General features: G+C 36.0%; 2 protein-coding genes across 3 annotated transcripts; both read right to left on the reverse strand.

The window, feature by feature from the left end:
• Nucleotides 1-7067: 7067 nt before the first annotated feature.
• LOC140985115 (uncharacterized) lies at nt 7068-11624 on the reverse strand. Its single transcript, XM_073452872.1, has 7 exons — nt 11243-11624; nt 10731-10917; nt 10387-10637; nt 8955-9069; nt 8074-8166; nt 7615-7758; nt 7068-7342 (listed from the first exon to the last, which is right to left on the reverse strand). Exons 1-7 carry the CDS (start codon nt 11566-11568, stop codon nt 7226-7228), a joined length of 1233 nt encoding a protein of 410 aa, XP_073308973.1. The 5' UTR covers nt 11569-11624; the 3' UTR covers nt 7068-7225.
• Nucleotides 11625-17550: 5926 nt separating this feature from the next.
• LOC140984843 (uncharacterized) lies at nt 17551-22961 on the reverse strand. Of its 2 annotated transcripts, none has more exons than XM_073452500.1 (7): nt 22336-22961; nt 21735-21935; nt 21544-21642; nt 20659-20790; nt 20299-20436; nt 18700-18930; nt 17551-18173 (listed from the first exon to the last, which is right to left on the reverse strand). In XM_073452500.1, the coding sequence occupies exons 1-7, from the start codon at nt 22759-22761 to the stop codon at nt 17841-17843; spliced, it is 1560 nt and encodes a 519-aa protein (XP_073308601.1). In that variant the 5' UTR covers nt 22762-22961; the 3' UTR covers nt 17551-17840. The 2 variants fall into 2 exon arrangements, with proteins under 2 accessions (XP_073308601.1, XP_073308602.1); XM_073452501.1 differs by having other exon boundaries at nt 17555-18173; nt 21735-21923; nt 22336-22958.
• Nucleotides 22962-27051: the final 4090 nt, after the last annotated feature.

A 27051-nucleotide genomic window follows, 5' to 3' on the forward strand; every position in this document is an offset into this window, starting at 1 on the left:
TATCAAACCACCACTCAAAAAGCTTCCAACTGTCACATTGATATACGCAGCTGCACCGATCCCGGTTTGTGGCAGCATTGTTATTCCGGTAAGGTGATTTGTGAATCTTTTGGCAATGGGAACGAAGGCTCGTTCATAAAGTAAAACGGATGTCAGAATTGTGAGGCCCATGAAAACTTGGAATGATGCTGGTGGGATTTGGTAGGTTTTTTTGATGAATCTGTTCATTGTACTGGTTTGTTTGCTGAAATATGTGCTCAGTTGTGCTATCACTACAGCGAACATTAAGCAGCCAAGCCAAATGGGGATGAGTTGGAGAACTAGTTTTACTTCTTCTACTTGGTTTACCGAACATAGTCTCCAAGGATTCCTCTTTTGATCACTTGATGCATCCGTGTCGTCCATGAGCGTCGCCTTGTCGATCCAATAAATATTCATGTATAAAGAATCACTATGATTTTTCTCTTGTTTCTTCGGAGGTTGTATATCCACAACTTCCTTATCCTTTCTTTTCTTTCCTTTACCTTTCGAGGTAAAGGCATAGCAAACACTTTCTGTCTTGTCTTGATTCAACTTTTCCTCTTTCTGAACATAGTGCGAGATGGGCTCATTCAGAGACCAATTTTTGTTTTTTTAAGTTATAGCTCACCTTAAACTGATTGAACTGTGGATGAATAGATATCAAAACTAAATGCTGGTCCTCAGAGAGGTCAAGTTTCAGTGCTTTCAACCTTGAAGCAAAGATGAGACATCTCCATGATGTACTCCCTTATGTTGTCTTTACCCCTATACCTCAATGAAATGAGTCTCGCCTATAGTGTACCAATTTCAGACTTTTCACTCTTAGCAAACCTATTTTTCATGTACTGAAAGAAAACCTTAGCCGTAGCAATGTCACTAGAAATTGTGCCCCTGAATGTTTCTAGAATGACCCTTTTCATGATCATCATATACATGGGATTCGACCTCTCCTACCTTTCAAACTCCCTCTATTCATCAGATGTACTCTTATCAATAATGACAGGAGGAGAGTCAACCCTTATCGCAAGGTCCAAATCCATGACTTCGAGAACTATCAGTAAATTCTCTTGCCACGATTTAAAGTTCGAACCATTTAACATAGGAATATAATTTATGTTGAAATGAATATTTGCATAAGTCAAACTTGAATAGAGAACAAAAATCAAATATACATGTTCAACCAAATATCCTAAAATAATCAATAAACTCAAATAATGTAAACCTCATAAACAGGATACCGAGCATTCCATTAATATTTTATCTTTGGAGAGAAGATTAACTTGTAAGTGATATCCTAGCGCAGTAGTCTAACACTGATAGTAATTATCATTTCAAATAACAATTTTCTTTTGGGCTGATTTATTATTCACATGAAAAATCGAACAACTATAACAAGTTTACCACCACAAGTACATATATAATTATATTAAATACTAACCTTCCTTTGGCCCGATAAATATTCATATAAATCACATATACCAAAATCTTTTTGTATTTCAAAATAAAATTAATCTTCACAAAGGAGGTCACATTGGCTACATTTTATTTCAAAACGATTGATATAAGGATCCGCTTATATCGATCTAAGGAACTTATATGGAAATTTATGCGGTTTTGTAATCTTTCAGCTTTAGCAGAAACGTTTCGTAAAAATTAACTTATGCCTGTTTGGACCGAAATGGTAGCACAAGGAAAACTTCGGGAATGAACCTAAATCTAACAAAACTCGAATATAAAATTATGATTTGAGAAGATGATTGAACAATTAATTTTAAACTCTTATCTTTATTGCTTCTTATAGTTGACATTACTTGGTTAGTCCCAATAAACCACCAATAGTAGGTTTGAACTATATTGATAATCATGTTGGTGTATGAAAATGTTGGGTTTATTCTTGAGGACTGATACTCACGGAAAATTTTAGGGTCCGCTTCCAACAAGTGTCACTAGTCCAGACGCAGGTTCGAAATTACCCTGAGCCTGAAATCACGAATAAGATCGTTAGAAGGGGGCCGAGAGGGTGTCCCGGCGTAACCCCTCCGACGCTTAAGTCAGAGACTGAGGATATATGGGGGGAGCAGCTAAGGGTGCTGCTGAAAACAATATAGTGAATCCATTAATTAAACACTCGAACCTGATATTTATAGGAGAATACATGGGCCCCTGATGGGCCTGTCTTCTCTTTGGGCTAGGGATGGACAAGGGGTAGTGGGTACATCCATGGGGTATCACCAGTCTCCCCCTCCCAAGTCGAACTGAATCGTAGGTTCAAAGTTCGATTAATGGTGTTGTCCTCGGTTTACAATATGGATGTTGCGTATTTTTCTTTTGCTGCTCATCAGTTTCCCAATATTTGGAGACAAATTAAATCATCTTCTCATCTTGAAGGGCCGGATTAGCTTTGAGCCTTCCCTACAAACATATGTCTCTCCTCAGTCCATTCTAACTTCCTCCTCAGAATTACCTCTGTGTCACATTCAACAATTCTCTTCCGCTTACACATCACCCCGCTAATCACCGCCCGCGCCAATCATCACCTTCACCAACCGCCGCCCGTGCCGCGCCTGCAGCCCTAGCCACCTCGACAGCCCCGCCTTTCACATTCTAGCCACGCCCAGCCGCCCAACGCTCGCCTCGCCGCTGCGCTCTTCTGGCCAGCCGCGCCTCCGCCCTTCCATCCACGCCACCTACCTCGCAAAGCATCACCTTCGCCCGCAAGCCTCCGCCCCGCATCTCAAGCTCACCCCACCGTAGTTCTTCGCGCTCGCTCGCCTGCACAGCATCGCTCGTCAACCCTCGCCTGACTTGCCCTGCACTTGCCAGTCCTGCCTCGCGGGCGCGCGCTCGCTCGCTCTCGCCTTCTCGCCGCAGCCCCTGTCCAGCGCTTCGTCCATCCACGCTCGTCCCTTGCCCCCCTCGGCTTGCTCGCCCTGCACTTGCCAGTCCCCTCGCCTCGACTTCATCCGCAGCGTCTCGCCCCAGCACATTCGCCACATTCTCGCCCACGCACTAGCTCCCTCACCTCGACTTCATCCGCAGCACCTCGCCCTAGCACACTCGTAATTTTTCACCCTCGCCTAGCACGCCCAAAGGTCTTCTCGTCCAAAGCTCTCTCGCCTCGCCCCTGCACCAGCTTCACCAAGCATAGCCCCCCTGCACCAGCCTCGCCCTCCGCCTGCACATCCTTGCCCAGTATGTTGAGAATTTTATTTCGAACATGATACAATTGAGATATTCCCTTGCGAATGATTGTGTGGTTTCTGAATAGCTTTTGGGGGCGTTGCCCCGAAACCCCCATGACCTGACCGGGCAGGTCGATCCCCGTAATTTTCGCAGTGGTAAACATTGTTCGTTAACGACAAACCAAATAAATATTTCTAACACGGTATGCCCTCGTCGCCACCATCTTAATGGTCCTCTACTAAGCTTTTGAAGGAAAATAATTCTCACTTCCCCACGCCCTTGACTCCTCTGCCAAAATAGTCCTTAGCAAGAAAAATAAAACTTCAACCTCCTCACCCTCTAACTCCACTGCTAGGCGACGCTTTAGCCGGGCCTTAGCAGGAAAATAAAAATTCTCCACTCTCACCCTCTAACTCCTCTGCTAGGCGACGTCATAGAAGGAAAATAAAAATTTTCTCCTCCCAAACTCTGCTCCTACGCTAGGCGATGCCTTAGCAGGAAAATAATCTGCTCCTCTGCTAGAAGACGTCTTAGCAGGAAAATAAAATTTCACCTCATCACCCTCTGACTCCTCTACTAGGCGATATCTTAGCAGGATAATAAAAATTTTCCACCCTCACCCTCTAACTCTTCTGCTAGGCGACGCCATAGCAGGAAATTAAAATTTTTCTCCTCCCAAACTCTGCTCCTCTGCTAGGCGATGCCTTGGCAGGAAAATACTTTGCACCTCTGCTAGGTGATGTCTTAGCATGAAAATAAAATTTTTCTCTTCCCCAACTCTGCTCCTCTGCTAGGCGATGCCTTAGTAGGAAAATACTATGCTTCTCTGCTAGGCGATGCCTTAGCAATTTTTCTCCTCCCCAACTCTGCTCCTCTGCTAAGTGATACCTTAGCAGGAAAATACTATGCTCCTCTGCTAGGCGATGCCTTAGCAGGAAAATTCAATTTTTCTCCTCCCCAACTCTGCTTCTTTGCTGGGCGATACCTTAGCAAGAAAATAAAGTTTTTCTCCTCCTTAACTCTGCTCCTCTGCTAAGCGATACCTTAGCAGGAAAATACTCAGCTCCTCTGCTAGGCGATGCCTTAGCAAGAAAATTCAATTTTTCTCCTCCCCAACTCTGCTCCTCTGCTAGGCTATATCTTAGTAGGAAAATAAAAATTCAACACCTCCACCCTCTAACTCCTCTGCTAGGTGTTACATTAGCAGGAAAATAAAAATTCCCCACCTCCACCCTCTAACTCCTCTGCTAGGCGACGCCTTAGCAGGATAATGAAAATTCAACACCTCCACACTCTAACTCATCTGCTAGGTGTTACCTTAGCAGGAAAATAAAAATTCCCCACCTCCACCCTCTAACTCCTCTCCTAGGTGATACATTAGCAGGAAAATAAAAATTCTTCTCCTCCACTCTGCTCCTCTGCTAGGCGACGCCTTAGCAGGATAATAAAAATTTTCCTCAACCCCCACCCCCTAGCTCCTCTGCTAGGCAACGCCTTAGCAGAAAAATAAAATTTTTCTCCAACCATCACACTCTAACTCCTCTGTTAGGCGACGCCTTAGCAGGATAATGAAAATTCTTCTCCACCCTCACCCTCTAACTCCTCTGCTAGGCGATGCCTTAGCAAAATAATGAAAATTATTCTCCTCCACTCTGCTCCTCTGCTAGGCGATGTCTTAGCAGGATAATAAAAATTCTTCTCCTCCACTCTGCTACTCTGCTAGGCGACGCCTTAGCAGGAAATTAAAATTTTTCTCCAACCTTCTCCCTCTAACTCCTCTGCTAGGCGACGCCTTAGTAGGAAAATAAAATTTTTTTTTTTTCAATCCTCACCCTCTAACTCCTCTGCTAGGCGACGCCTTAGCATGATAATGAAAATTCTTCTCCTCCACTCTGCTCCTCTGCGAGGCGATGCCTTAGCAGGAAAATAAAATTTTTCTCCAACCCTCACCCTCTAACTACTCTGCTAGGCGACGCCTTAGCAGGAAAATAAAATTTCTCTCCAACCATCACCCTCTAACTCCTCTGCTCCTCTGCTAGGCGATGTCTTAGCAAGAAAATAAAATTTTTCTCCAACCTTCAATCTCTAACTCCTCTGCTAGGCGACGCCTTAGCAGGAAAATAAATTTTTTTTCAACCCTCACCCTCTAACTCCTCTGCTAGGCAACGCCTTAGCAGGATAATGAAAATTCTTCTCCACCCTGGAGGGGTTGCGTCTCTTCAACCCTGCTCTGATGACCCTCAACATTCTCCTCTCGCTCATGGCGATTGGCTTGTCCTTCAGTAAACATAGACTCTTGGTTCCTCTTCATGGCCTCGTCTACTGTCTGGGTAATAAATTGGCTCAACTGTTCCAGGGTCAAGTTCCCCACATTCTCATTGGGACGGGTTTGCTCGACCCTTGTCTCGTGAAGGGGCTGCTCGGCTCTTGTCTCTTGACGAGGTTGTTCCTGTATCGTCTCAAAATGCGGTTGTTCCTGTCTTGCCTCAGCATGAGATGGTTCGGGTCCCCTCCGAGGACGCGATGATGCTGAGGTGGCTCTTCCACTCCCCCTCTTCCCTACCATCTCTACGTCTCAACTCAAAGTTTTCCACAGACGGCACCAAGTGATACTCACAGAAAATTTTTGGGTCCGCTTCCAACAAGTGTTACTAGTCCAGACGCAGGTTCGAAATTACCATGAGCCTGAAATCACGAATAAGATCGGTAGAAGGGGGCCGGGAGAGTGTCCCGGCGTAGCCCCTCCGACGCTTAAGTCAGAGACTGAGGATATATGGGGGGAGCAGCTAAGGGTGCTGCTGAAAACAATATAGTGAATCCATTAATTAAACACTCGAACATGATATTTATAGGAGAATTCCTGGGCCCCTAATGGGCCTGTCTTCTCTTTGGGCTAGGGATGAGCAAGGGATAGTGGGCGCATCCATAGGGTATCAAGGACTAAAAGAATTATTTATGTTAACATAGAACAACGAATATGAAAAGAGGACACATGCATGGGAGGAGTACTTCAATATTTGCAACAGCAGATTCAATCAGATATTTTTTACGCATTCAAGTTGACATTAATGATTTGATAACCGATATATTTTGTTCAGACATGAAAATGATTGCAGGCTTTTGGAGATTTGATATGTTTTAATATAACTAACATATAAGAAAAATAAAGATGGTAGACCATTTGTACTCTTTGTTGGTGTCAATCATCATAAGAAAACCGTTATTTTTGGCAAAACATTGTTATATGATCTCAAACTTTTATGGGGATCTTCGATACGTTTGCTAAAGCTACGAACTGATACACATGTAACTATTTTCACTTATGAAGATTTAGCGATGGAAAATACATATAACCTTATCATTATTTGAATAAATAAGAATTGAAAATTGTGTTAATTCGATTATTTACTCAACATGTATCGAAAATAACCCTAAGGGGTGCCCTCGCGGGCTATTCTCTGGCCATGAAAGCCTGGGTGTGAGGGTGCCACTACGCGATCGCACATGCTCGGACAAACTGTGGCAAGCGGGCGCGCGCCTCGACGCGTTCGACGTCGTTCCTGTATCATGAAAAACTATATCTGCACGAATCACAACCTTTTCAGCGCTCGAACACTATAGAAACTGTGCAGCAACCTTGTAGTTTCAAATTTCTGAAGATTTTTTGTTTTTTTTCTTTAAAAACTGAACTTTAATATGAAACTATCAACTTGAATCCATGAAATTTTTTTTTCTGCCAAAATATTTTCCAGACCTGAAGTCATATCAAAATATTTTCAAATAAAATTTTCTTTTTCAAACCTGGATCCAAAAAAATATCCAAAACTTTAAACAAATCTCAATGATTCAAGCATGAGTGTCTCTGATACCACTTGTTGAGAAAATACATTAAGAAGATTTCTCGAGGTAATCCACAAGCATGATACAATAAGTTGTATTTTCTGATAATCTGATATACAAGTGAAGAATAGGACACCCGGCTACACGCTAGCAGTAGAGAGTAGGCACATAACATAGATCTTTAACCAACCATGTTCGTGTCGGAAGTTCTGTTTCCCTCTTCGTTTGACAAACTGATTGATGCAACAAGATGCTCGATTTTGAGAGGACTGTGTCGAACTGTGTGCTGGAACATGACCTAAAAAACAAAAGCATAGTTTATGATATTCTGCCAAATTCGATACGAATTCAAATAACACATAAAGCAAATTTAAAATCGAATAAAATAAAGGAAAATTCAATCTTGAATTGAGATCTTGGTAAAAAGTGTCTTATCACTCTGCTACAAGTATTTGTCTTTATCAAGAAGAAGTTCCATAAAATATGGGGAGAATAATGCTTAAAAACTGCCTATTGGATTAATGCGTAAGGATTTAGACAAGTTACAGCAGATTAATTCTACCTACTTACCTTGGAGTAACTATCAGCAAAAGCACGCGCTCGATTGGGTTTGCCTAGGTAGTGCAAATCTGCTCTCTCTAGCTTTCCATCCATGAAACATAATCCTCCTTCACTGATGGCAAAACGTAGGAGATTGCCAGTCTGCAGTCCTGTCTGAAAGCCATAAGTTAGTATACAATCAAATTTTTAACTGTTTTCCTCATTTTTGTATTTTTGTTCATGTTGTGTGCTAAAAATTGCATAGAGCCATAGACATCGCTCATGGTATTCATTTCCTTAAATCCCTTGAATGATAAGGGCCATGAGGTGATTCAAGTATGTATAGTTAGTTACATAAGAAGTAGCTTCGATAAGCAATTACTGAAATCAGGTAAATATAGTGTCATGGCTTCTCATTTAAACTGATGAATAAGCATTTTTACAATTATGTAGTCAGTCAAGCATTTTTGCGCGCTAAAATTATAGAACCTTTTGTATAAAGTCCTCGTTCAAGCATCCGAAAATAACAGGAGGTTCGTCAGATGTAGCCAGCCTCCCATCAACAAGTAGCTCCAATACAACCTGATTATATAACCAAAAAGAATGATCAAGCTCACAACAATACTTGGTTTATTCCAAAACAATCCAAAACAAGTCACCAGTATCTTACCATCATGTAGCTCCAATACTGCCCGATTATTTAATAAAGTGAAAGATCAAGTCAAAACAAATAGATTGAGCATCGCATAAAAGTATATAACCAATGCCAAATGAGGTTAACAAAGGAGCAACCGTGTAAAAGTGGCTGCTCGTAGCAAAAAGATTACAAACTATTTGAACTCGTCCACCTATTCAAATATTGGCTTAGTAAAACAGAATTTTAAAGTGGTTAATCACGAAATTGCTCAGTTGAAGCTTCCAATGAAAATTCTGTTCCACACTTCCTCAAGGAGTTTTCCTCAAGGCACCTCAACATGTCACCAACAGAAACACCAACCAGCTTCACCTTGAGGCATGCTATGCTCACCCAGCCCCAGGGACCAGTGCACTGCAATGCTTTTTAAAATGCTCATTCAAATTTAAATTTCATAACTCTTTCAGATTTTGCACTGAACAGCCCCAGAAAAATTCCTCAAAATATATTAAGATGCTAGCCCCTTTCAGCTATCTATGTTAATTGTCATATATCACCATCAGAGACTATAAGTATACAGTTGATCAGTAGTACAGAAAGTTACACGAAAAGACGGCCAACGATCAGGCTACATTAGAATAACGATCAACCAATTCCCATAATATTAATCAAGTCCTATAATACAGGTGATTTGTCGCAATGCAAACAAAGGGATTAGACATAAACATATATATACCTGCTGCTGATCTGGAACCTGTCCTTTACCATCTGTATCACAAACATATTGACTGCAAGTATCATCCTTCCAGACCAGGACCAATGGTGTATTTCCCGATTGATAATGTGCAAATCTGGGAGAGAATCAGAGCGAAAAATTAAAGTAGCGCCATATGCAACTAAGTGAGATTTATAGAAGTGTGATACAGTAAATCTGAATGCAACTATGCAAGTTGCTACAATTTGAGTAATATAAAATTCAACAGAGACGTTTAATTCAATAATGGAGAAAGGCCAAGCAGAAGCGCAGGGAAATGTGTTAAAAATCATTTAGTCTACTTACATGGATTCAGTGAGCTGCAATCTGTTTGCTTAACAAAAAAGTTTGAATTTAGTCATATCACCCGTCAAAGAAATAGATTTGTGTCTCACAGATTCACGGGTCTATCATATGGTGAGACTACTTCAGTTATTTGAACCAAAAGTTTTAACTATTTCTATGTATTATCTGAACATTCAATGCTTACACATGATCAATGCAACAATTATCTGAATATGGTTTCAAGTCTAAATCTTCATCTCAGTATTGACCCGTCAAAGAAATAGATTTGTATTTCACAGATTCATGGGTCTATCATATGGTGAGACTACTTCAGTTATTTGAACCAAAAGTTTTAACTATTCCTATGTATTATTTGAACATTCAATGCTTACACATGATCAATGCAACAATTATCTGCATGTGGTTTCAAGTCTAAATCAGTAAATCTTCATCTCTGTATTGTCTTGCATACACTGGAAGCATGGAAAAAGATCAGATGTTGGTATGCTTGCAACATCATATAAACACTGATAGTTACTTATTTTTTAAGTGATAAAGAGTTTTCAGCCACAATTCAATAAAGAACAGAAACAAATTTCTTGAAATTTAAAAAGCACAAATGAAACACAATCAGGCAATATGTGAATCCCTATTCTGCCACGGCATCAAAAGTTAGGGAAGTATTGTGATGGGATCAAAGATGTATTCATGCGATGATGCATGATCTTAGAAACATAAATATTCCATAAACTCTACCAACACAAATCTTGTATAATAATTTGCTATCCAGTCACATGCAACGATACACCTCAAGGGCTTTCCCATTGAGAACCTAGGCACTTCATTTACTGCATAAACTTTTAATTTGAGTTAATTTCTTTATTATCTAATATATCCCCATTCTTAAGCAAAGATAAAGTTTTTTCAACCCTGGGACAGCAGATATACTCAGATGTTCGACTGCAAGGGAATACACAGTGGTGATTTTAATGGAAAAACAAAGCATTTCTTTTGACATCGATGACTGAAAGATGAAACATGTAAAGTTTGAACATTTACGGCTCCTATCATATTTTAAGTACATGCACATAAGCTCATAGAAATCAGATAATTTTCAAGGTAAACTCACTTATTGTAGAACAAAAGTCCATCCTTCACATACGGCATTGATCCAGCATAAGCTGCCTTAAGACCATCCTCATCACAACTGAAAACGGGAACCGTGCTGAACCTATATTTATGGTATGCGGATGGACCATTGCAAGCTTCTGTCTCCACAAGCTTGCTATTTAACCAGAAAAATCTGAACTCAGCTGTGCACTCATACATTGACATTCCCCCCCAACACACCAGGTCAATTACATAATATGTTTGATCAGGCTGTAAATCATAACACAACATGCAAATAAAGTATAGTTATTTCAGATATTCAAGCAACAGTACCTCAAAGAAACTGAGAAATTCATTCATTACCTCGTGGTATATACAATCAAGAATACAATAAGATTGGCCAGAGCGGGAACTGTTGCTGCTCCGTGAACCATTGGGCAGTGCAGAAGGAAAGCGGTGCATCAAAGTTCCATTACGCAATCTGCTAACCGTTGTTCCATTTGATGACACCACGAAACATCGTTTTCCAGTAGGCCTCGCAGACACATACCTATACAAAGAGCAAGATCCGGCTGCATTGAGGTACAAGAAAATTTAAATTTGAGACATGAATCAGACTCGCACAGCATTGAAGAAAGCATCTTACAGTTTTCTTTTTTCCTTTTTGATCGGTAAGTGTCTCACAATTTGTTATCAATCCCTCGAGGGGTTCAAAATCAACATCTTTGAGCCATCATTAAAGCAACTTTGACATTCAAAAGCACGAATAACTAGAACATGGGATGGTGGGTCCAATTTTTAGCAAATAAAGCATTCAAAAACTGGGTTTTCTTTTACGTTTCGCACCAGAAAAAGACGAAGGTAAAAAGAAGTACCAGTCGGTGTTTAATCGATGAGGAACGTCGATCATCCACTCGGAAAGCATGAGCTGTTTAGCAAACCATCTTCGGGCTTCGGGCCCTCTAAGCTTGGCGGCCTGTCGAACATCATTTATCACTTCACAAGCTTGTCCGCCCTCGGGTTCTATTTCGAATTCGGCGGCATCATTTTGAAGTGAGAGGACAGTATCGGCTAAACAACGGGCCTGTCGCTGGGCGTCGCGGCGGTTTTGAGACTGTCTTTGCAAGGACAGCTCCCTCCGCCGTTGTTGGTCGGAGATCGCCGGCCGTTTGAAAGGTCGGCGGAGATCGTGTGGAGCCATCGCTTCAGGTTACACGGAACAAGATCGTGTTGGTCTTATTTTGAAATACAGAAGTTGTTTTGCTTTATTTATTTATTTATTTTTTATGATAAAAGTGGATTCGATCTCGAAAACATTTTGATATCATCAATTTTTTTTAAGGAAATTGAATAGTTACATATTAACAATTAACATAAGAAACATAACGAATATCTATAAATAAATTAATATTTGTTTTTTTCTCTTGTTTCACATAAATGTAGTAGAAATCATTGTTAAATAAATTGTGAATTTAGTGATTTCGTAAAAAAAATCAAATTATTTTATGAAAATAAAACTTTAACAAATTACATGATTAAAATCCAATACATTTTAACTTACAAAACTAAAATTATAAGTTTTTTTTAAAAAAATTATATATTATTTTTTTATCAAATTTTTAATTTTTTCAAAAATCAAATTTTTGGTCATATATTAGAAAAATAAATTTTGATTAAAAATTTAATTTTTTATAAACATATTTAAAAAATATTTATATTAAAGTTTTATTAAGATACATATAATAATAATAATGATAGTAATAATAATAAGTTACAAACAACCAATTTATCAAAAATTTACAAAGATACTCTTTTAAAAATTTGGAAAAGTAAAAATATATAAAAAAATTATATTTTATTTAATATGATAGAGAATATTGATAATTAAATATATAAAAACAACAAAAAACTCAAAAGTATAATTGAAATTAAATGAAATGATATAACAATGCAGACATTTAAATGTCATTTATATTTCCAATGGATATTAAATTTGATCTTGTCAGTTGAATTTTCATTAAGTTAATCAGTATGACCAATCCGAAAGTAGACTTACTAAAACTGGTTGAAAAAATGACTTATCAAAAAAATTAGATGAGATTTTCTTAATAGTAATAAGGTAGTTAAACTTAAAAGTAAATAAGTACAATGTTATTTTTGGATGCTCGGAGATTTAAAAACTCATATGTCACTCCTTTTTTGTCGTAAAAGGTTTGCACTAAAAGACTTTGGTAATTACAAGTTATTTGAAATCACCAACTTCAGTAGGATTTAACACTGCCTAATTGAAAAACTTAGTAAAACTTCAATATAAATACTTTAAGCAGTAAGACTTCTTGCGCTCAATTATACGGATTTCACTGAGAAATTCTAATCACAAATTTGATCATCAATATGATCAGTTAATGATTTATCATTGTACGCTGATTATTTCAATTTGGTCATCGGAAAGCTTCTTCAGAGAAGATCATTTTATTTTTTGATAATCCAAAGATAGATGGTGTAACTGTTTAACATTTAGAGGTTGTTCAATTGATCTATTTATAATTTAATCTGCAACGATAATCTTTTCAAAATATATCTGTTTCCAAATGCAGATGTCGTTCTTGCCATGTCATCGTCCTTTATAACATGTTCTGGTAATGCATCGAAACCTGACATTCTATTAAGTTTAAGTGACTATTAGTATATAAAGTTTTATTGCTATTTCAACTGGGCTATGATCCTTAATCACTGATTATACTGATTCTTCGGATAATACATGAATTTGAACTGACTAGTCAACTAGATAGACTGTCAGTTGGGCTTCATCAGTAGACCTTGAATCATTTGGTTATTGTATCATTCTTATGCTTTATTAGTATGTCTTTGTAATCAATTTGTCTGGTTAAACACATTTTCCACCCTGACAGTATCATTCAACCATGTCTTGCCATGCCAAAAATATGAATCCGGGCTTGTATGAGTTCATAGTAGTCTGATATGCTTCCTGAGTTATTGCATGTCTAGGGTTGTTTAAACAGGTTATTATTTTTTTACTCGAACTGACTTCCACCCTATCTCCTCTTAACCTCTGAGACCAACTCTAGACTAGTTCTGCTTTGATTCTCCCTTCTTACCTGAATCCAAAGATGACGCGAGTCCTATCCAAGGCATCATGAAGAATCTTAGTGATGTTGAGGCAAAGATATATGACCATTAAACCTTATCTGAAATCGTAGAATTCATTTAACTCAAATTGGAACAACTTGTGCATGTGTAGCCTTGCGATATGTGAAGGTTGTTTTAAAAATCATTGAGACCATACTTAAGAAGTTGATGACGTGGTCTAATATTCATAACTTCTTAGATATGGTTATTAGGAAGTTATCGGGAGCTTTTGAAATGTTTAATGACCCTCAAAACTTTTTGAAGGCTCGTTACTTTTTATTTTTATTAACATGAATTCGTAGATGCACGCTGAATAAATATTGGGCTCAATGCAGTAACCTTCAAACTACGTCAACAAGAAAAACCACACTAATAAATCTTATGTGACAGAATCGGCCAAAAAAGTGTTTGTAAGGAATATAACCATTGTCCAACTGACCATAAGTACACTTACTCCTCCAACTTACACACCCTTCAGGGGCAAGGTTCGTCACTATGCATCTATCAAAATATGAGATTGAGATGATCCAACGAAGACACATGGAAGCTATATATGTGTGTGTGTGAGAAGTAACAAGATGTTTTTGACTAGGGGTGTCAAAATCAGATACGACTCACAACCCGATATGGTTCAACACGAAAAAAAATAAGGTTCGGGTTTGGGGTTTTCGGGTTCGAGTCAGCTATCGGGTCGGTCAAATCGGGTTGGACCCGATAGCTGACCCGAAAAAAATGATTGGGTTGGGTTGGGTTCAGGTGACCGAAAAATTTTAATTTTTTTAAAAAATATAATTAATAAATATTGTCTATATTTTTATATATTGTAAGTCTGAAAAATATTTATTGTATATTTATATCATAAATTTTCATAATTTATTATTTATTTTGAATATTTTTTATTTTTTAAACAATTGTTTATTTGATTTAGTAAATATATTTTATTTTTCTACAATTAGATTTTCAAATTTAAATTATATATATGAGGGAGATTTTGTTATAGTACTATTACTCAACCCAACCCAACTCACCTGAATTGACACCCTTATTCTTGACCCGAACAAATTACTAATATTTGGTTGGATGAGTTTAGTTTATGTAGATTTAGAGTCAACTTCCTAGCAAATTAAGTACTTGTATTGTAATTGTGACAAATTCAATATACACATCATTTAAATTCAAAATTAAGTTTTTTTTTTTCAAAATCAAATCTTTCGTGATATAGATAATGTAATTATTTAATTATAATTTAAAGTTTCATTTTGATGAGTGTACTAGAATTTTGAAAATGATTTACAATTAAAATGCAGAACATCTTTCCACACAAATTTAAAATCATATTTAAAATGGTTTATAACGAGCACAACTCTTACATTAATTTACATTAATCATTTTCATATAGCGGACTCAAAAAAAGAAATTTTTATATAAATCCATTGTGGAATCGTGCTTGCACTGACTTGGGCATGAAAGAAGTGCCATTAGAAATTATCACAAGTATAAACACCACGAGATAAATGTTTTATAGGACAAAGTAATGTATACACGAAAACCCACCTATTGAACATATAGAAATCACCTCTAATTCCTCAGCGCTGGTTGATTGATAGGTTCGAGAACGTCATGTTATTAAGGATGAGTGATTATAATACCCCATATCCTACACGAGTTTTAAATAGATTTTTAAAACCATGAAATTGTTTATAATGAATTACAATAGATTCTTATAATAACTCGTGTTAACTAGTTCCATAGAATCTTGAAGATACATACAAAGTAACTGCTACATAAACATATTGTGCAGTCGTGTTTACATGAGTTTGGGCCCGCATGAAGATTTCAAAATTCATTGGTGTGAAATAAAATGTAGTTGGGTGTCATTCTAAATTCTTTCAAAAAGAATACATAAATACATTGAATGATAACAATTAACTTGAAATACCTATATAATCTTTTTGTCCAAATATACACAATTTATTTGTGTCAAAAATTTAAAATCCATGTAGTTCAAATCTCGTAACCCAAACACAGCCTAACAATATGTTTGGCAGCAAAAAATTGGATGAAATTTAGAATTATAAATATTATTTTAGTGTTCGACAAAATGAGATTTCAAATTGTGATTGATATTTAATGAGATTTCATAATATTTCATTTAACTAAGTGAAATTTTTACAAAATTAGTAGGATTTCAAATGCTTTGATTTTTAAAAAGAACCAAATTATTTTCACTATTAAATTTTTATTACTTATAAATTTTAAGTTATTTTTAAATTTTTTACAAAATACATTTTATCTAAAATATATATTTTCAATTAACATTATTATATTATATATATTGAGAAAATCTTAAAAAATATATATTTAAAAAATTCTATAAATAATTTCTTTTTCTGAAAAAACTTCATTCTTTTTAATGCTAAAAACCTAATTTATCAAAATTTGTTAACTTTATTTTTAATTTCATCTTCATAAACTTTATATATTTTTCATTTCTTAAAAAAACTGTCTAATAAAAAAATTTATATGTTAAAAATAACTTTTTATTATGGAAAAAATATATGAGTGTATATATAAATATTATTGATAATTTTTGTAATATAAGGAATATTATTTTTAATTGTCAAATCAAATTCAAAATTACATTTTAAAAAATCCTTCTCTAGAATTCCAATTTCATGAATTTCAAATCCAATTTCAAATCCTTCTTCAGTATATACAAACACATTGTGAGAGTACTTGATTTGTCAGATGCAACACATGTTTCTATGGTTTTATTTCTACATCCCTCATGCCTAACCCTATTGTTTGCTCACTTCTCCACAAATTTTCCACTTTTATATTTATCAAAATCGACTTCTTCTTCTACCGCTAGCTTGTATATCATCATCTGATATCAATGTCTCAAATTTAAGATGAGGTATTGGTTTCAAAACCAAATAGTACAAAACCTCTCTCCAACTAAAAAAAAAAAAAAAAAAGACCTCACTTTTCTACACTACATGTGGTGAAGCGAGCAAGTGATATAAATCTGATTATCTCCCAACAACGTAGAACTGGTTCGATCACAGGTGATTGCGAAAAAACCCTTCATCCAATGTAATAAAAACAAATTGACACCGTTTTTGGTTTTGAGGATATTTCATGTTTCTCTAATTAAAATTATTTCATTTTTTTTAGCCAAGCTCCTGCAAGCAGATCTTTGACGACTTCAATTTTAAATTGAAATCATTTGTTGGAGCAAATTTTCACCCACTTTTATTTTTTAAGCAAAGATATATCCATTAAACTCTATAATATTTTAATTTTTTTAAAATTGAATCACTTATATTAATATCAAATTAATCCAAAATAAACATATATTAAAAATATTAGGCCACACGAGCTTTCAATCAGTTTGTGAGCTAACATAGCTGAACTCCAAAACAAGTGTAGCATCCTATGAGCGAGGGTTAGGATTGTGAATGACACGTAGAATAGATAAAGCATCGGCCACCACGAGTCACTCGTGCAAGTTTCCGCAAGCTGAGAAAAATTCCAAGTAGGCAATGAACCAAGGCGAAAATGACCCCAACTCCAAAATATGGCAATGATCCCTCCCAAAATATTTAATAAACCGAAGTTATTTTTGGTGTTATTTATATTTTCATGGATGACTCAAGTTCATACAATTCATGTTTGACCCTCGCTTTTCGTGTTAAATCTCCAAACATACATGGGGTGCATCAAAAGTCAATAGGAGTTAGGGGCGACAGTGAGTCCACGTCTAATGGATATCCTACCTGTTTCGGACGATGTGTACTAAAGGGTCTTAACTTATAAACGTATCCGACCCATTAGAGTTTTAATATATATATATATATATTCACTCGAATTACGAGAACCTACACATATTAGTACAGTATATCGAAGTCCCGCCCTAAACCATACGTGCAATAGAGCTACAATTCAGATGGCAGGTGTAAGCTTAAAAAAATCACATCGTACTGCAAATATTTCATTGTTATTCCTTCAAATCTCAGCTTTGATTTAACAATCAATAAAAACAAGATTTTTTTGTAATCTGATGTTTTTACTAACTGATCATATGGTTCGAGTACAACAGAAAAACACAGGGACCATGTGATTTTCCTCTCAAACTTGCATATCATTAGCTTTTTACATACACAAATGTCAATACAGACAATCTTTACCAACAAGGGCAAAAAATCAGAAAATTGCATCGGTCTTCTTTGGTGTTTTGCCTCTTACATTAACAAACGTATGAGGGAAGGGCAGTCCGCCATAGACGAAAGGATAATACTACTGTCTTTTCCATAACATTACTTAAAAAAAAGGCAGAAATGAGATGGCACGACCTTCACATAAAAGTAAACTCCCAGACTTGATTTGGTTGAGATACAACACCTTGTCGATAAACACATTCTCAACGCGGTCGCGCATGATATATTCGTCAGCATCATAACAAGTTCTTGTTCTTACCAAGTCAATGTCATCATCAGCTCCCCTCTCAAAATGCTTGATGTAACTCCTAATGCTTTCATTTTTGGAATGTTTATCCGCAAAGGAGAACTGGTATGACTGAGTGCTAACTCCTGGTTCAGAAATACTCTTTTTGACTGCTTTCCCAGAATCCTTGCTGCCATGAAGAAGCGGCACCTGGTAGTAAAAGATGTTTGTGATTGACAGGACAATTGAGAAGTCCACAAATTTTATTTGTTGCATATATATGCGTGGAACACAATAATCACACCAAATCTAGATTAAGGTTGAGTGCTCGCACTAGGGAAAACTAATAAAATAACCCTTTATCCACACTAAAAAAAACTTCTGTAATTCAGGAGGAAACAATTCATGTTTAAGTTTGACAGCGGGATGAAAAGAGAACCTCTAAATTTTATTCCATACATCATGAATATGATAACCACGTGTTGTTAAGCACAGAGGATGGCTTTTATGCTCCCATTTATTTGAATACAGATGATACGAAATAAACAAATATATATACTACAGTAGTTACAAATTGACTCAGAGGAGGAGAAGAAATCGACACACACACACCAAACTAGGAACGTGAATTACTTTCCAGATGTCCTTGGTCTCAAATGTCAAAACTGCATGAATTACTCAATTGCCAAACGAGTTTAGAAAATAAAATAAATCGTTACTCAGCAAATAGAATAACCTGTTTCTGGTGAGGGTCACTGCACTGATCATAACATACTAACGTGGAAGGACGTCCTTTTAATGGAGATGAAGAGTGAACAGCAATAGTAGTTGCAACTGAAGAATAAGGTGGGTCTTCTGCTGCTGAAAAGTCAGAACTATCAAAAGTTGATAAAGACACACATTCATCAAAATATGCCATAGCTTCTTCACTGAGACGGTTCGACACCCATTTCCTTTCATTGCTCGTCTGAAATCAATGTAAGTAATGTCAATTTCATTTAGAAAATACATGTATACAAGGAAACAAGTTGTCTATATTTGATCAGGAACTGAAAATTTGCTAACCATAAAAGGTTAATTCATTTTTCTATCATTATAGGTGCAAAATTATCACTTCCCTAACACAAGGATAATAGAGGCAGAGTTAGGATCCTAGGTTCATGGGGTGCTGTTATGACGTGCAAAGGTTTACCCCACCAACCCCCGGGAAAAAAATGATAGAACGACACTTCAAAAGTACAGAGCTCTCCAAATACGAGTTTCATGTTCTGAAAGGACTGCAAAATTATCTCATGGCCTGAAGTGTACAACTAGTTTCTCAAGGTAAATGCTTAAAATTTAACCATACCATTGATCGAACAACTTTTCTTTCGTTATCTATTTTTATAAATATTGTAGCTAAATATAAAATAAGAGCAAATTTGTTAGAAAATAAACAAATGGATCTACAAGTATGAGGGGCGACAATAAAAAATAGGAGGAAAATAAAACTAAACGAATACACATAATTTATGCACAGCTCGATGATGATTTAGTTTTTATTTGAGAACTGAAAATATAAAATTATATTATTTAAAAAAAATTTCTTTATTTAAAAAATAACAATAAATCTATGCACACAACACTTCTTAAAACTACAAAAGAAAAAATTACTTGCCACAATGAAATTATTCTTACCAGTCATGAAAGCAGACAACTACATTAGTGATTACATCAAAACTTTATGACAAACAAAAAATATCATTTAAATACTAAAACGAGGTTATAGCCAAACGACGAAATATTGTTTAAACTAAATGGAAATAAAAGATGAAGATCTTCAATGGTGTCCACGTGGTCTAATAATTTGGTATGTGATCCTTTGTGTACGATTTTCTCAGTTCCATTTGCTTTGAACCTGATAAGATGCCTTTTCAGTCTCTTCTGGGATTATGTGATGGGCATAACATTGGTACTTGTAAAAGAATAATCAACACTCTATTTTCCATTCATTGGCTCGAGGGAGGAAAGAGTGTATCAACACACACACACACACAAAGAAGTCAATTGAGGTGCCCCTTGCAGTAGACATACATTTACAGAAAGTCTGCTCGTCATTTAAAATCCTGAAGAAATCATAATAATTTGTGGTTTTACAAACATTCCACCATGTATAAGCATAAAAGTTAGGAAACATTAACGTCTCATATCCCATGCTTCACTTCCACATCTCCGTGATTGATTGAATCAATTTTGCATTCCTATTTCAGGTATATCAGATTTATCTTCAGATTCAATGAGCATTTCCAATAATACATATACAAAAGAGAAACAAGTCAAGAGTATTATAGGCTACCCTTCTTCCTCGACGGGACTTCTGAACACTAGATGTCTTTGAATCTGGAATCATCTCCTTGAGTATTCTGTTGAGCTCCTTCCCACGATGCTCTTCGATAGCAAGATCTGTTCGAAGTGTTCTCGCCCTTTCTTCAGACTGCAAAAATATAGTCTAATCAATAATGTCACGCTTAAATGGAGAAATATTTCCAAAAACAATGAAGAGGAAAGAGTTTCTGAGTTGGCAAGGCACACTCTGTAAGCAGCAAGAAACTAACAAATTAGCATCACCCAAAACATCTAGAAACTTAAGTTGAGCCTCATGTCTAAAGTCATAGACATATAGTTCCAACAAAGCTTGAAGGTGAAAAAACTTCACCTCTTCCAGTTTTATCGAATATTGCCTTCTAATGTCAGATGTTAATCCAACAGCCCTGAGATTCACCAAGTCTGGAGGCATGTCAGGAACATGTGTAGCCGTAACAATGTTCGTATTATCTATTCGAAAAGCCTGAATAATAGCCAAGAGAAGGAATCAAGACAGCGTCTTTCAGAAAGATGAAACACAAATAGTATGTGCAGATGCAAGTGAAGAGCAAGCTTAACAGATCTTGTTATTGCTTTCTGTAGATGGGAAGACAAATTTTGAGGGCAAACACCTATGTAGCCCCTTCATTTTGTGTAGAGCAGACTTGGCACTCAAAGTATTGAGGTTACGTGAGCAAACAAGATATATTTTATTTTATTATATCAATGTTTAATCATCAACTTGGGCTTGGGGAAATGTTGTTGCTCCAATAGAAACCTCCATAGTCGTGAGTGGAGAGACATAATGACATATATACAGCCAAGCCTGTTTAAACGACATTTCTTCATTATTTATAGATAATTTCACTTTGAATTATGATTATGTTTTGTTCATTCAAGTCAATGCAAAAAGATTTATGTAAAGCAAGAACAAATTACTATAAGAAGTCAAAATTGATCACACGGAACAAGTAGAGATTTTATTTTAACTGGTAAAACCATGAAATTTTACACACTATAAGTTGTTTTGGATGTCTGCCTCATACTTAATAGTATCATATCATATATACCAAAAGAAGATATAGATCACCACCTCGATGTTTCCCTACTGACAGTAATATTATGGAACAATCATGGTCATAACCGTGGTGAACAAAGTTAACGAAGTAAATCTAGTAATTCAAAACTCCATCACTAAAACAACCTCAAATCTTTAGTGTACGTGGTAAGGACTTACATTAAAATCATCAGATATAGCTTTAATAGTTTTCTCCTCAGCTTCCGATAAGGAACCTGTTGAAAGGCCATCCTCCAAATGTGATATTTTCGTACTAAACTGGGAGACACATATGTTGGTAAATCATATTAAGTTATTTTAGTGAGTAATAACGAGTGATTTGCTTTATAAAATAGTATAATCATACTCACAGCTGAGTCATCTTCAGAACACTCTGTTTCTCGATTCTGGGTTGCTATTATTCCTGATTTTTTCACACTGCCCTTAGTATCAACTCTATTCCTTGCTGAATTGACTCTATTAATGCCATCATTGATATGTTCTTTTCTATTTCTGCTTCGAGCATTTGTAGACGTTGCAGAATCCACCACATTTTCACTCTGCATCAGGCACTATTCACAATAAAAAAAACTGCATTGAGAAAGCACTAATTTCAGAGTAATTGTGTTCCAAAGACAAAAACAGGCTCATTAACTAACTTATCCAGACATCTATATCCAATCTGTCGTACCCGCAAAACAGAACAGAACACACTACTAGTTTTCCAGTGAAAAATCCACTTTCATTAAACATTTGAAGGTACTTAAACTGTGACTAACCAATCCAACGATCATCAAGAAAAGATCTTGCCATACACGTCATTGACAACAAGCAAAAGCAAAAAATAAAGATTCGATCCTCAAATCAAACAAGAACTCTCACCAGTATCTCTACAGCCTACCCTATCATCCACATTGACTGAGCTAACAATTAATTAGTAATCATCAAACAAAAACCTTTCAAAAATACAACCTCATAAACTCCTTTATCATGTGTCCTGGACACAGACCTCCCCCGCACCCTGGACATACTTCGACCAATCCCATTTCGAATACTGCCATTCCTCGTAACGGAACGCCCCCTTACTTCATTAACAGAACTGAAACTACCTCTCTCTTTCAAATGATTCGAAGAATATGAAGACGGTTTCATTTCACCATTTTTCAAGCTGACTTCTTCTTCCTTTTCCGGAGGTGAAGAAGATGAGGTCCAGAAAAGAGGGTTGTCTCTGCGAACTGAAAATTCGGAGGAAATCAAATTAGAGTCCTCAAATGGGAGGTGGGTTTTTCGAGAAACGGAATTAACGCTGTGGGATCGGCGCAACGAGGCCGGCTGCTTTGCGGCTTTGGGTTCTGGTGCAACTCTTCTGGAGGTGGACTTGAAAGCGGCGGTTGCCATTGAATGGGATCAAAAGAGGAAATGGATGAATCCAAGAACTAGTATCGTTGATTTCGTCACTGGCCGTCACTCAAGTATTGCTTCGATTTTCCCGATAGGTGTGCGCCATCCCTATTCGACATTTCTGAATTGGTTCGAATGTCTTCTGGGTTCTTTATGGGAAAGTTAGGAAATCATATTTACGAAGTTAACATGGAACGTGGTCTGGTAAATTGTCTCTTCAAAGCGTAACCTCAGTTGTATTAATTGTCGACGTTAAAATAAAAATTTTTTCCCGGTTTGCGAGCTTTTTGAGTTCGGATCAATTATCGAATTCAAAGCCAAACTATCACATATTCAGATTTTTTTCGAGTTGAATTTAATTTTAAATTATTTTATTTGATAGTTCATCAATTATCTATGAATTTTAATATTTATTAACATAAATACAATTATATATTATATATTAAATAAATATATTTCAAACTTTTATTTTTTAGTAACCTACCGATATGTTTGAATACTTCGATTCAAACTCGAACTTGAGCGAAAAATATTGAATTTTTTTAGTTTCACGTTGAACTCAAGTCTGAATATAACTATATAATATATCACAAAAAATTTTGTGAGACGGTCTCAAGGATCAATTTCGTGGGTCGAATCTCTTATTTGGGTCATCAATGAAAAAATATTACTTTTTATGCTATGATTATTACTTTTTATTGTGAATATCGATCGGATTGACCCGTCTCATAAATAAAAATTTGTGACACTGTCTCACAAAAAAACTTACTTTTAATTTATATACTAATATGGTATAGATTTTATAAAGGATTAAATAAATCATTTAATTTTCATTTTATCTTTGACAATGTCAATTAATTATTTCATTGCTCGTGTTGTATAAGGTGCATATGTTTTAGAATATCCGAACTAGTATTAAACTATAGGCTCAGAAATGCCTCTCTTTCACGCACACATATATAATTTTAATATGTTGTCAATCAATGTGTCCACTTTTGTATTTACTGTTGAGATGAAACTTACTTGGTAGATGTATAATTTTGATATGTTTCGTTATATCCAACACTGTGAGTAGTATCAACTCAACGATGAACACAGATTTGATCACGATTTGTGGGAATTTCAAAATTCCCTTATTATTCAACAAAGTAAAAATGAAAAGTACTCATGGCAGACGAGCAACGTAGCCAAATTGCTCTAAAATTGTCAATAATATGAAAGACATACCAAGTTATATTTTGAGGGAAAAAATGCATGCTACACTAAGATATCTATGATAACATTTTTTAACCACAATTTAATGATTTATCACCAAAATTTTTAAATATATTATTTCCAATGACAAGCATATAAATCAGTTTTATATTCAAAATCTCAAAACTATTAGTGCTTGAATATGAAATAAAAAATAAGTAATCTGTGGAGATAACTAAGCTGCATTTGATGATCTTAGTCCTTAGAGGAATGAAACTTCATTGTATTTCCCTGACGCTTTTCATTCTTGATTATACTATACATGCAAGCAGCTTCCTTTAGGATTGAACTGTTTTCTTCTTTCTTTGTCCGAAGACTCCTAGTTTTATTTCTTACATAAAGGGTCATTCTCTTTTTGTGGGGTTGTTACATCAGGCGTCACCAGTGATTTATAGGTGGATATCAGGCAAATTCTTCTCAATTCATCACATGATTTGTTAAACTCGAAACAATTGGTGCTAATTGCCACGGCCACCAATTTTCTGAGACAGTGATGTCCCAATTTGTTTGGTTTATACTTCACATTCCGAAATGCAAAGTTATGTGTAAGATATTACATCTCGGTGATGATTTTAAAAGTATAGCACAGAAGAATGGAAATTACCTGAAGGAAGAAGCAAAAACAAAAATCCATGTCATTCAATCACAAATACACGTGCAACACGTACCAAAAGAGAGAAGAAAACTATCAACCTGAATATAACATGTCGTAGAGTAGGAAAGCATAGTCAACAGCATATTTTCAACTTACAGTTACATATTTAGTGGATCAAGTTCATGAAAAACATTGACATAAAAGTGAAACCCATCAGGACTGACATCTCTGCTCTACAATCCTGCAAGAGAAACATATCATCAAATCATAAACATCACTTTAGCTTGTCAATATATATAACAGAAACTACATGCCTTTGCCTTCAGCAGCAAGGAGATACTCTTTAGCCATAGCTGGAGCAACACCCAACGTCCTTGCAGCATCACTGGCACTGATCCCAGCTAGCAAGGCCTCTGGCTTCATTATTAAAGAACTGACTCGGTCATATACCTTTAAGGAAGAATGATTCAGATAACAATGACTCAATGGTAGTATACATCAATATTTTACTTGAGCGTGTCCAAGACAATATCCAATTTAAAATATGCAGACTATGCCACTCCCGCTGCGTAAATATCTCTACATTTACTTCATTTGTTGGTTACATAAATTTATCAATCAGAAATGTCCCTTTCCTTAAATTTTGGTTTTCATCATATTTTTATACAATAAAATCGGTTTGGTCACCAAAAGAGCTTATTGAAGATGGGAGGTTTGTTTTGCCTTTTTTTTTAATACAAGAAAAAATATTTATCAGGGTAAATTAAGATAAAGTTTTCAAAATGGTGTACATATTAGTCAAGCTCGAATGATCGACCCATGGAGGTGGCTCGACCTACTCGACCCTGGAATGAAGGCTCGACCCACGCTCAGTACACGAATAACATGGAGGCTCGACCCATTGAGATATATTAAACATTCAAATCATATGGCTCGAGATACATTAAACATTCAGTCGAGTCAACATGTTGGAATGAAATTTGTTATGAATTTTTTAGGTTCCATTTTTATGAAATTTGTTAAGAATTTTAATCGAGTGGATATTCAACTCAAATGCCTAGACTAAAAGATACATTCTTAACATTAGATTCCAGTATTGTTATGAATTTTTTAACAACGTACTTAAATTATAATATATGACTCATATTAAAATGTTTACATAATTATAAATTTTTTATATACTTACATTCTAATTATATTTAAAGTCAATTATATATTAAAACATGATCAAAACTCACAACACCTCGACCCACTCGACCTAAACCCTAAACCCTAAAGAAAAACCTAAACCAAACCCCAAACTCAACCCACTCTCCACCCACTCAACCCAAAATCGACCCACTCATCACCCACCCGACCCAAACTTAAAAATCCACCACAAACACATTACAATCTCTGTACACTCGACTCACTCACCACCCACTCGACCCAAACTTAAAAATTCACCACAAACACATTACACATTAATAAAATTGATTGTCTTTAAATTCAAAAAAAATTATATATCATTCAACCCTATCTTCTACCAAATTGTCCAATAGAAAGAAATCTGTTTTGTTTTTTCTTCTACGTTTTCTCTTGATCACATGTGGCGATACTAACATATCATTACGTGGCCACTCGTTTTGATTCAGAACATGATAAATTGGCTCAGAATAGGCTAAGGACCATATCATAACAGAATAATATTCTGAGCACAAGGAATAAAAATTAACATCACAGAAGTAACTCGCTGCAATTGCATGAGAACCTGGAATCTTGTCAATATCAAATTCTCTTCATGTATATCTCTTCTATTCCTAATCAACAATGTCACTGTTTGTAGCACTTCGAACATTGAATTCAAGACAGCCCAACTCATAAACTTGATATCCCCGACCATTATTAAACCTTTCACGTGGAATCGACTCAACAGTTGGAATGAAATTTGTTGTTGATGCGACAGATGCATTTCGATACCTTGAAAACCAAGATGTAGTCAATGTCTGCAAAGAATTTAGTAGTGCAATGATTGGAAGTTGTCTTTATTCACACAATCTTGCATTTATAGATTCAACACCATTCGTTGTCATAATGTTATATCGAGATCTTGGGCTATATGCTCGAGTCCATCAATCCAATTAATCACTTTCATCCAAAAACTTTGCAGCATCGGGATATATTTTCTTAAACTTTTCGTACTCCAGGTCAAAGTCGGTTTGCTTATAATTTTTTACTAAACGCATAAACATTTCAGTACAATCCTTCTTTTTGCAACGAATTTTCATATTTTGTGACAAATGCCATATATAATGGCCATGGTTTGCATTTTTGTACACATCAGCAACTAAGACAATGATACTCGGATGTCTGTCTGCCTGAGATAATCACCAATTCTTCCTCATCAACCACTACTTGCAAGAGCTTCGTCAAAAACCAACTTCATGAAGCAATGGATT

This window comes from Primulina huaijiensis, chromosome 9 (assembly GCF_012295235.1).
Source record: "Primulina huaijiensis isolate GDHJ02 chromosome 9, ASM1229523v2, whole genome shotgun sequence".
In the NCBI taxonomy this organism is placed as follows: domain Eukaryota; kingdom Viridiplantae; phylum Streptophyta; class Magnoliopsida; order Lamiales; family Gesneriaceae; genus Primulina; species Primulina huaijiensis.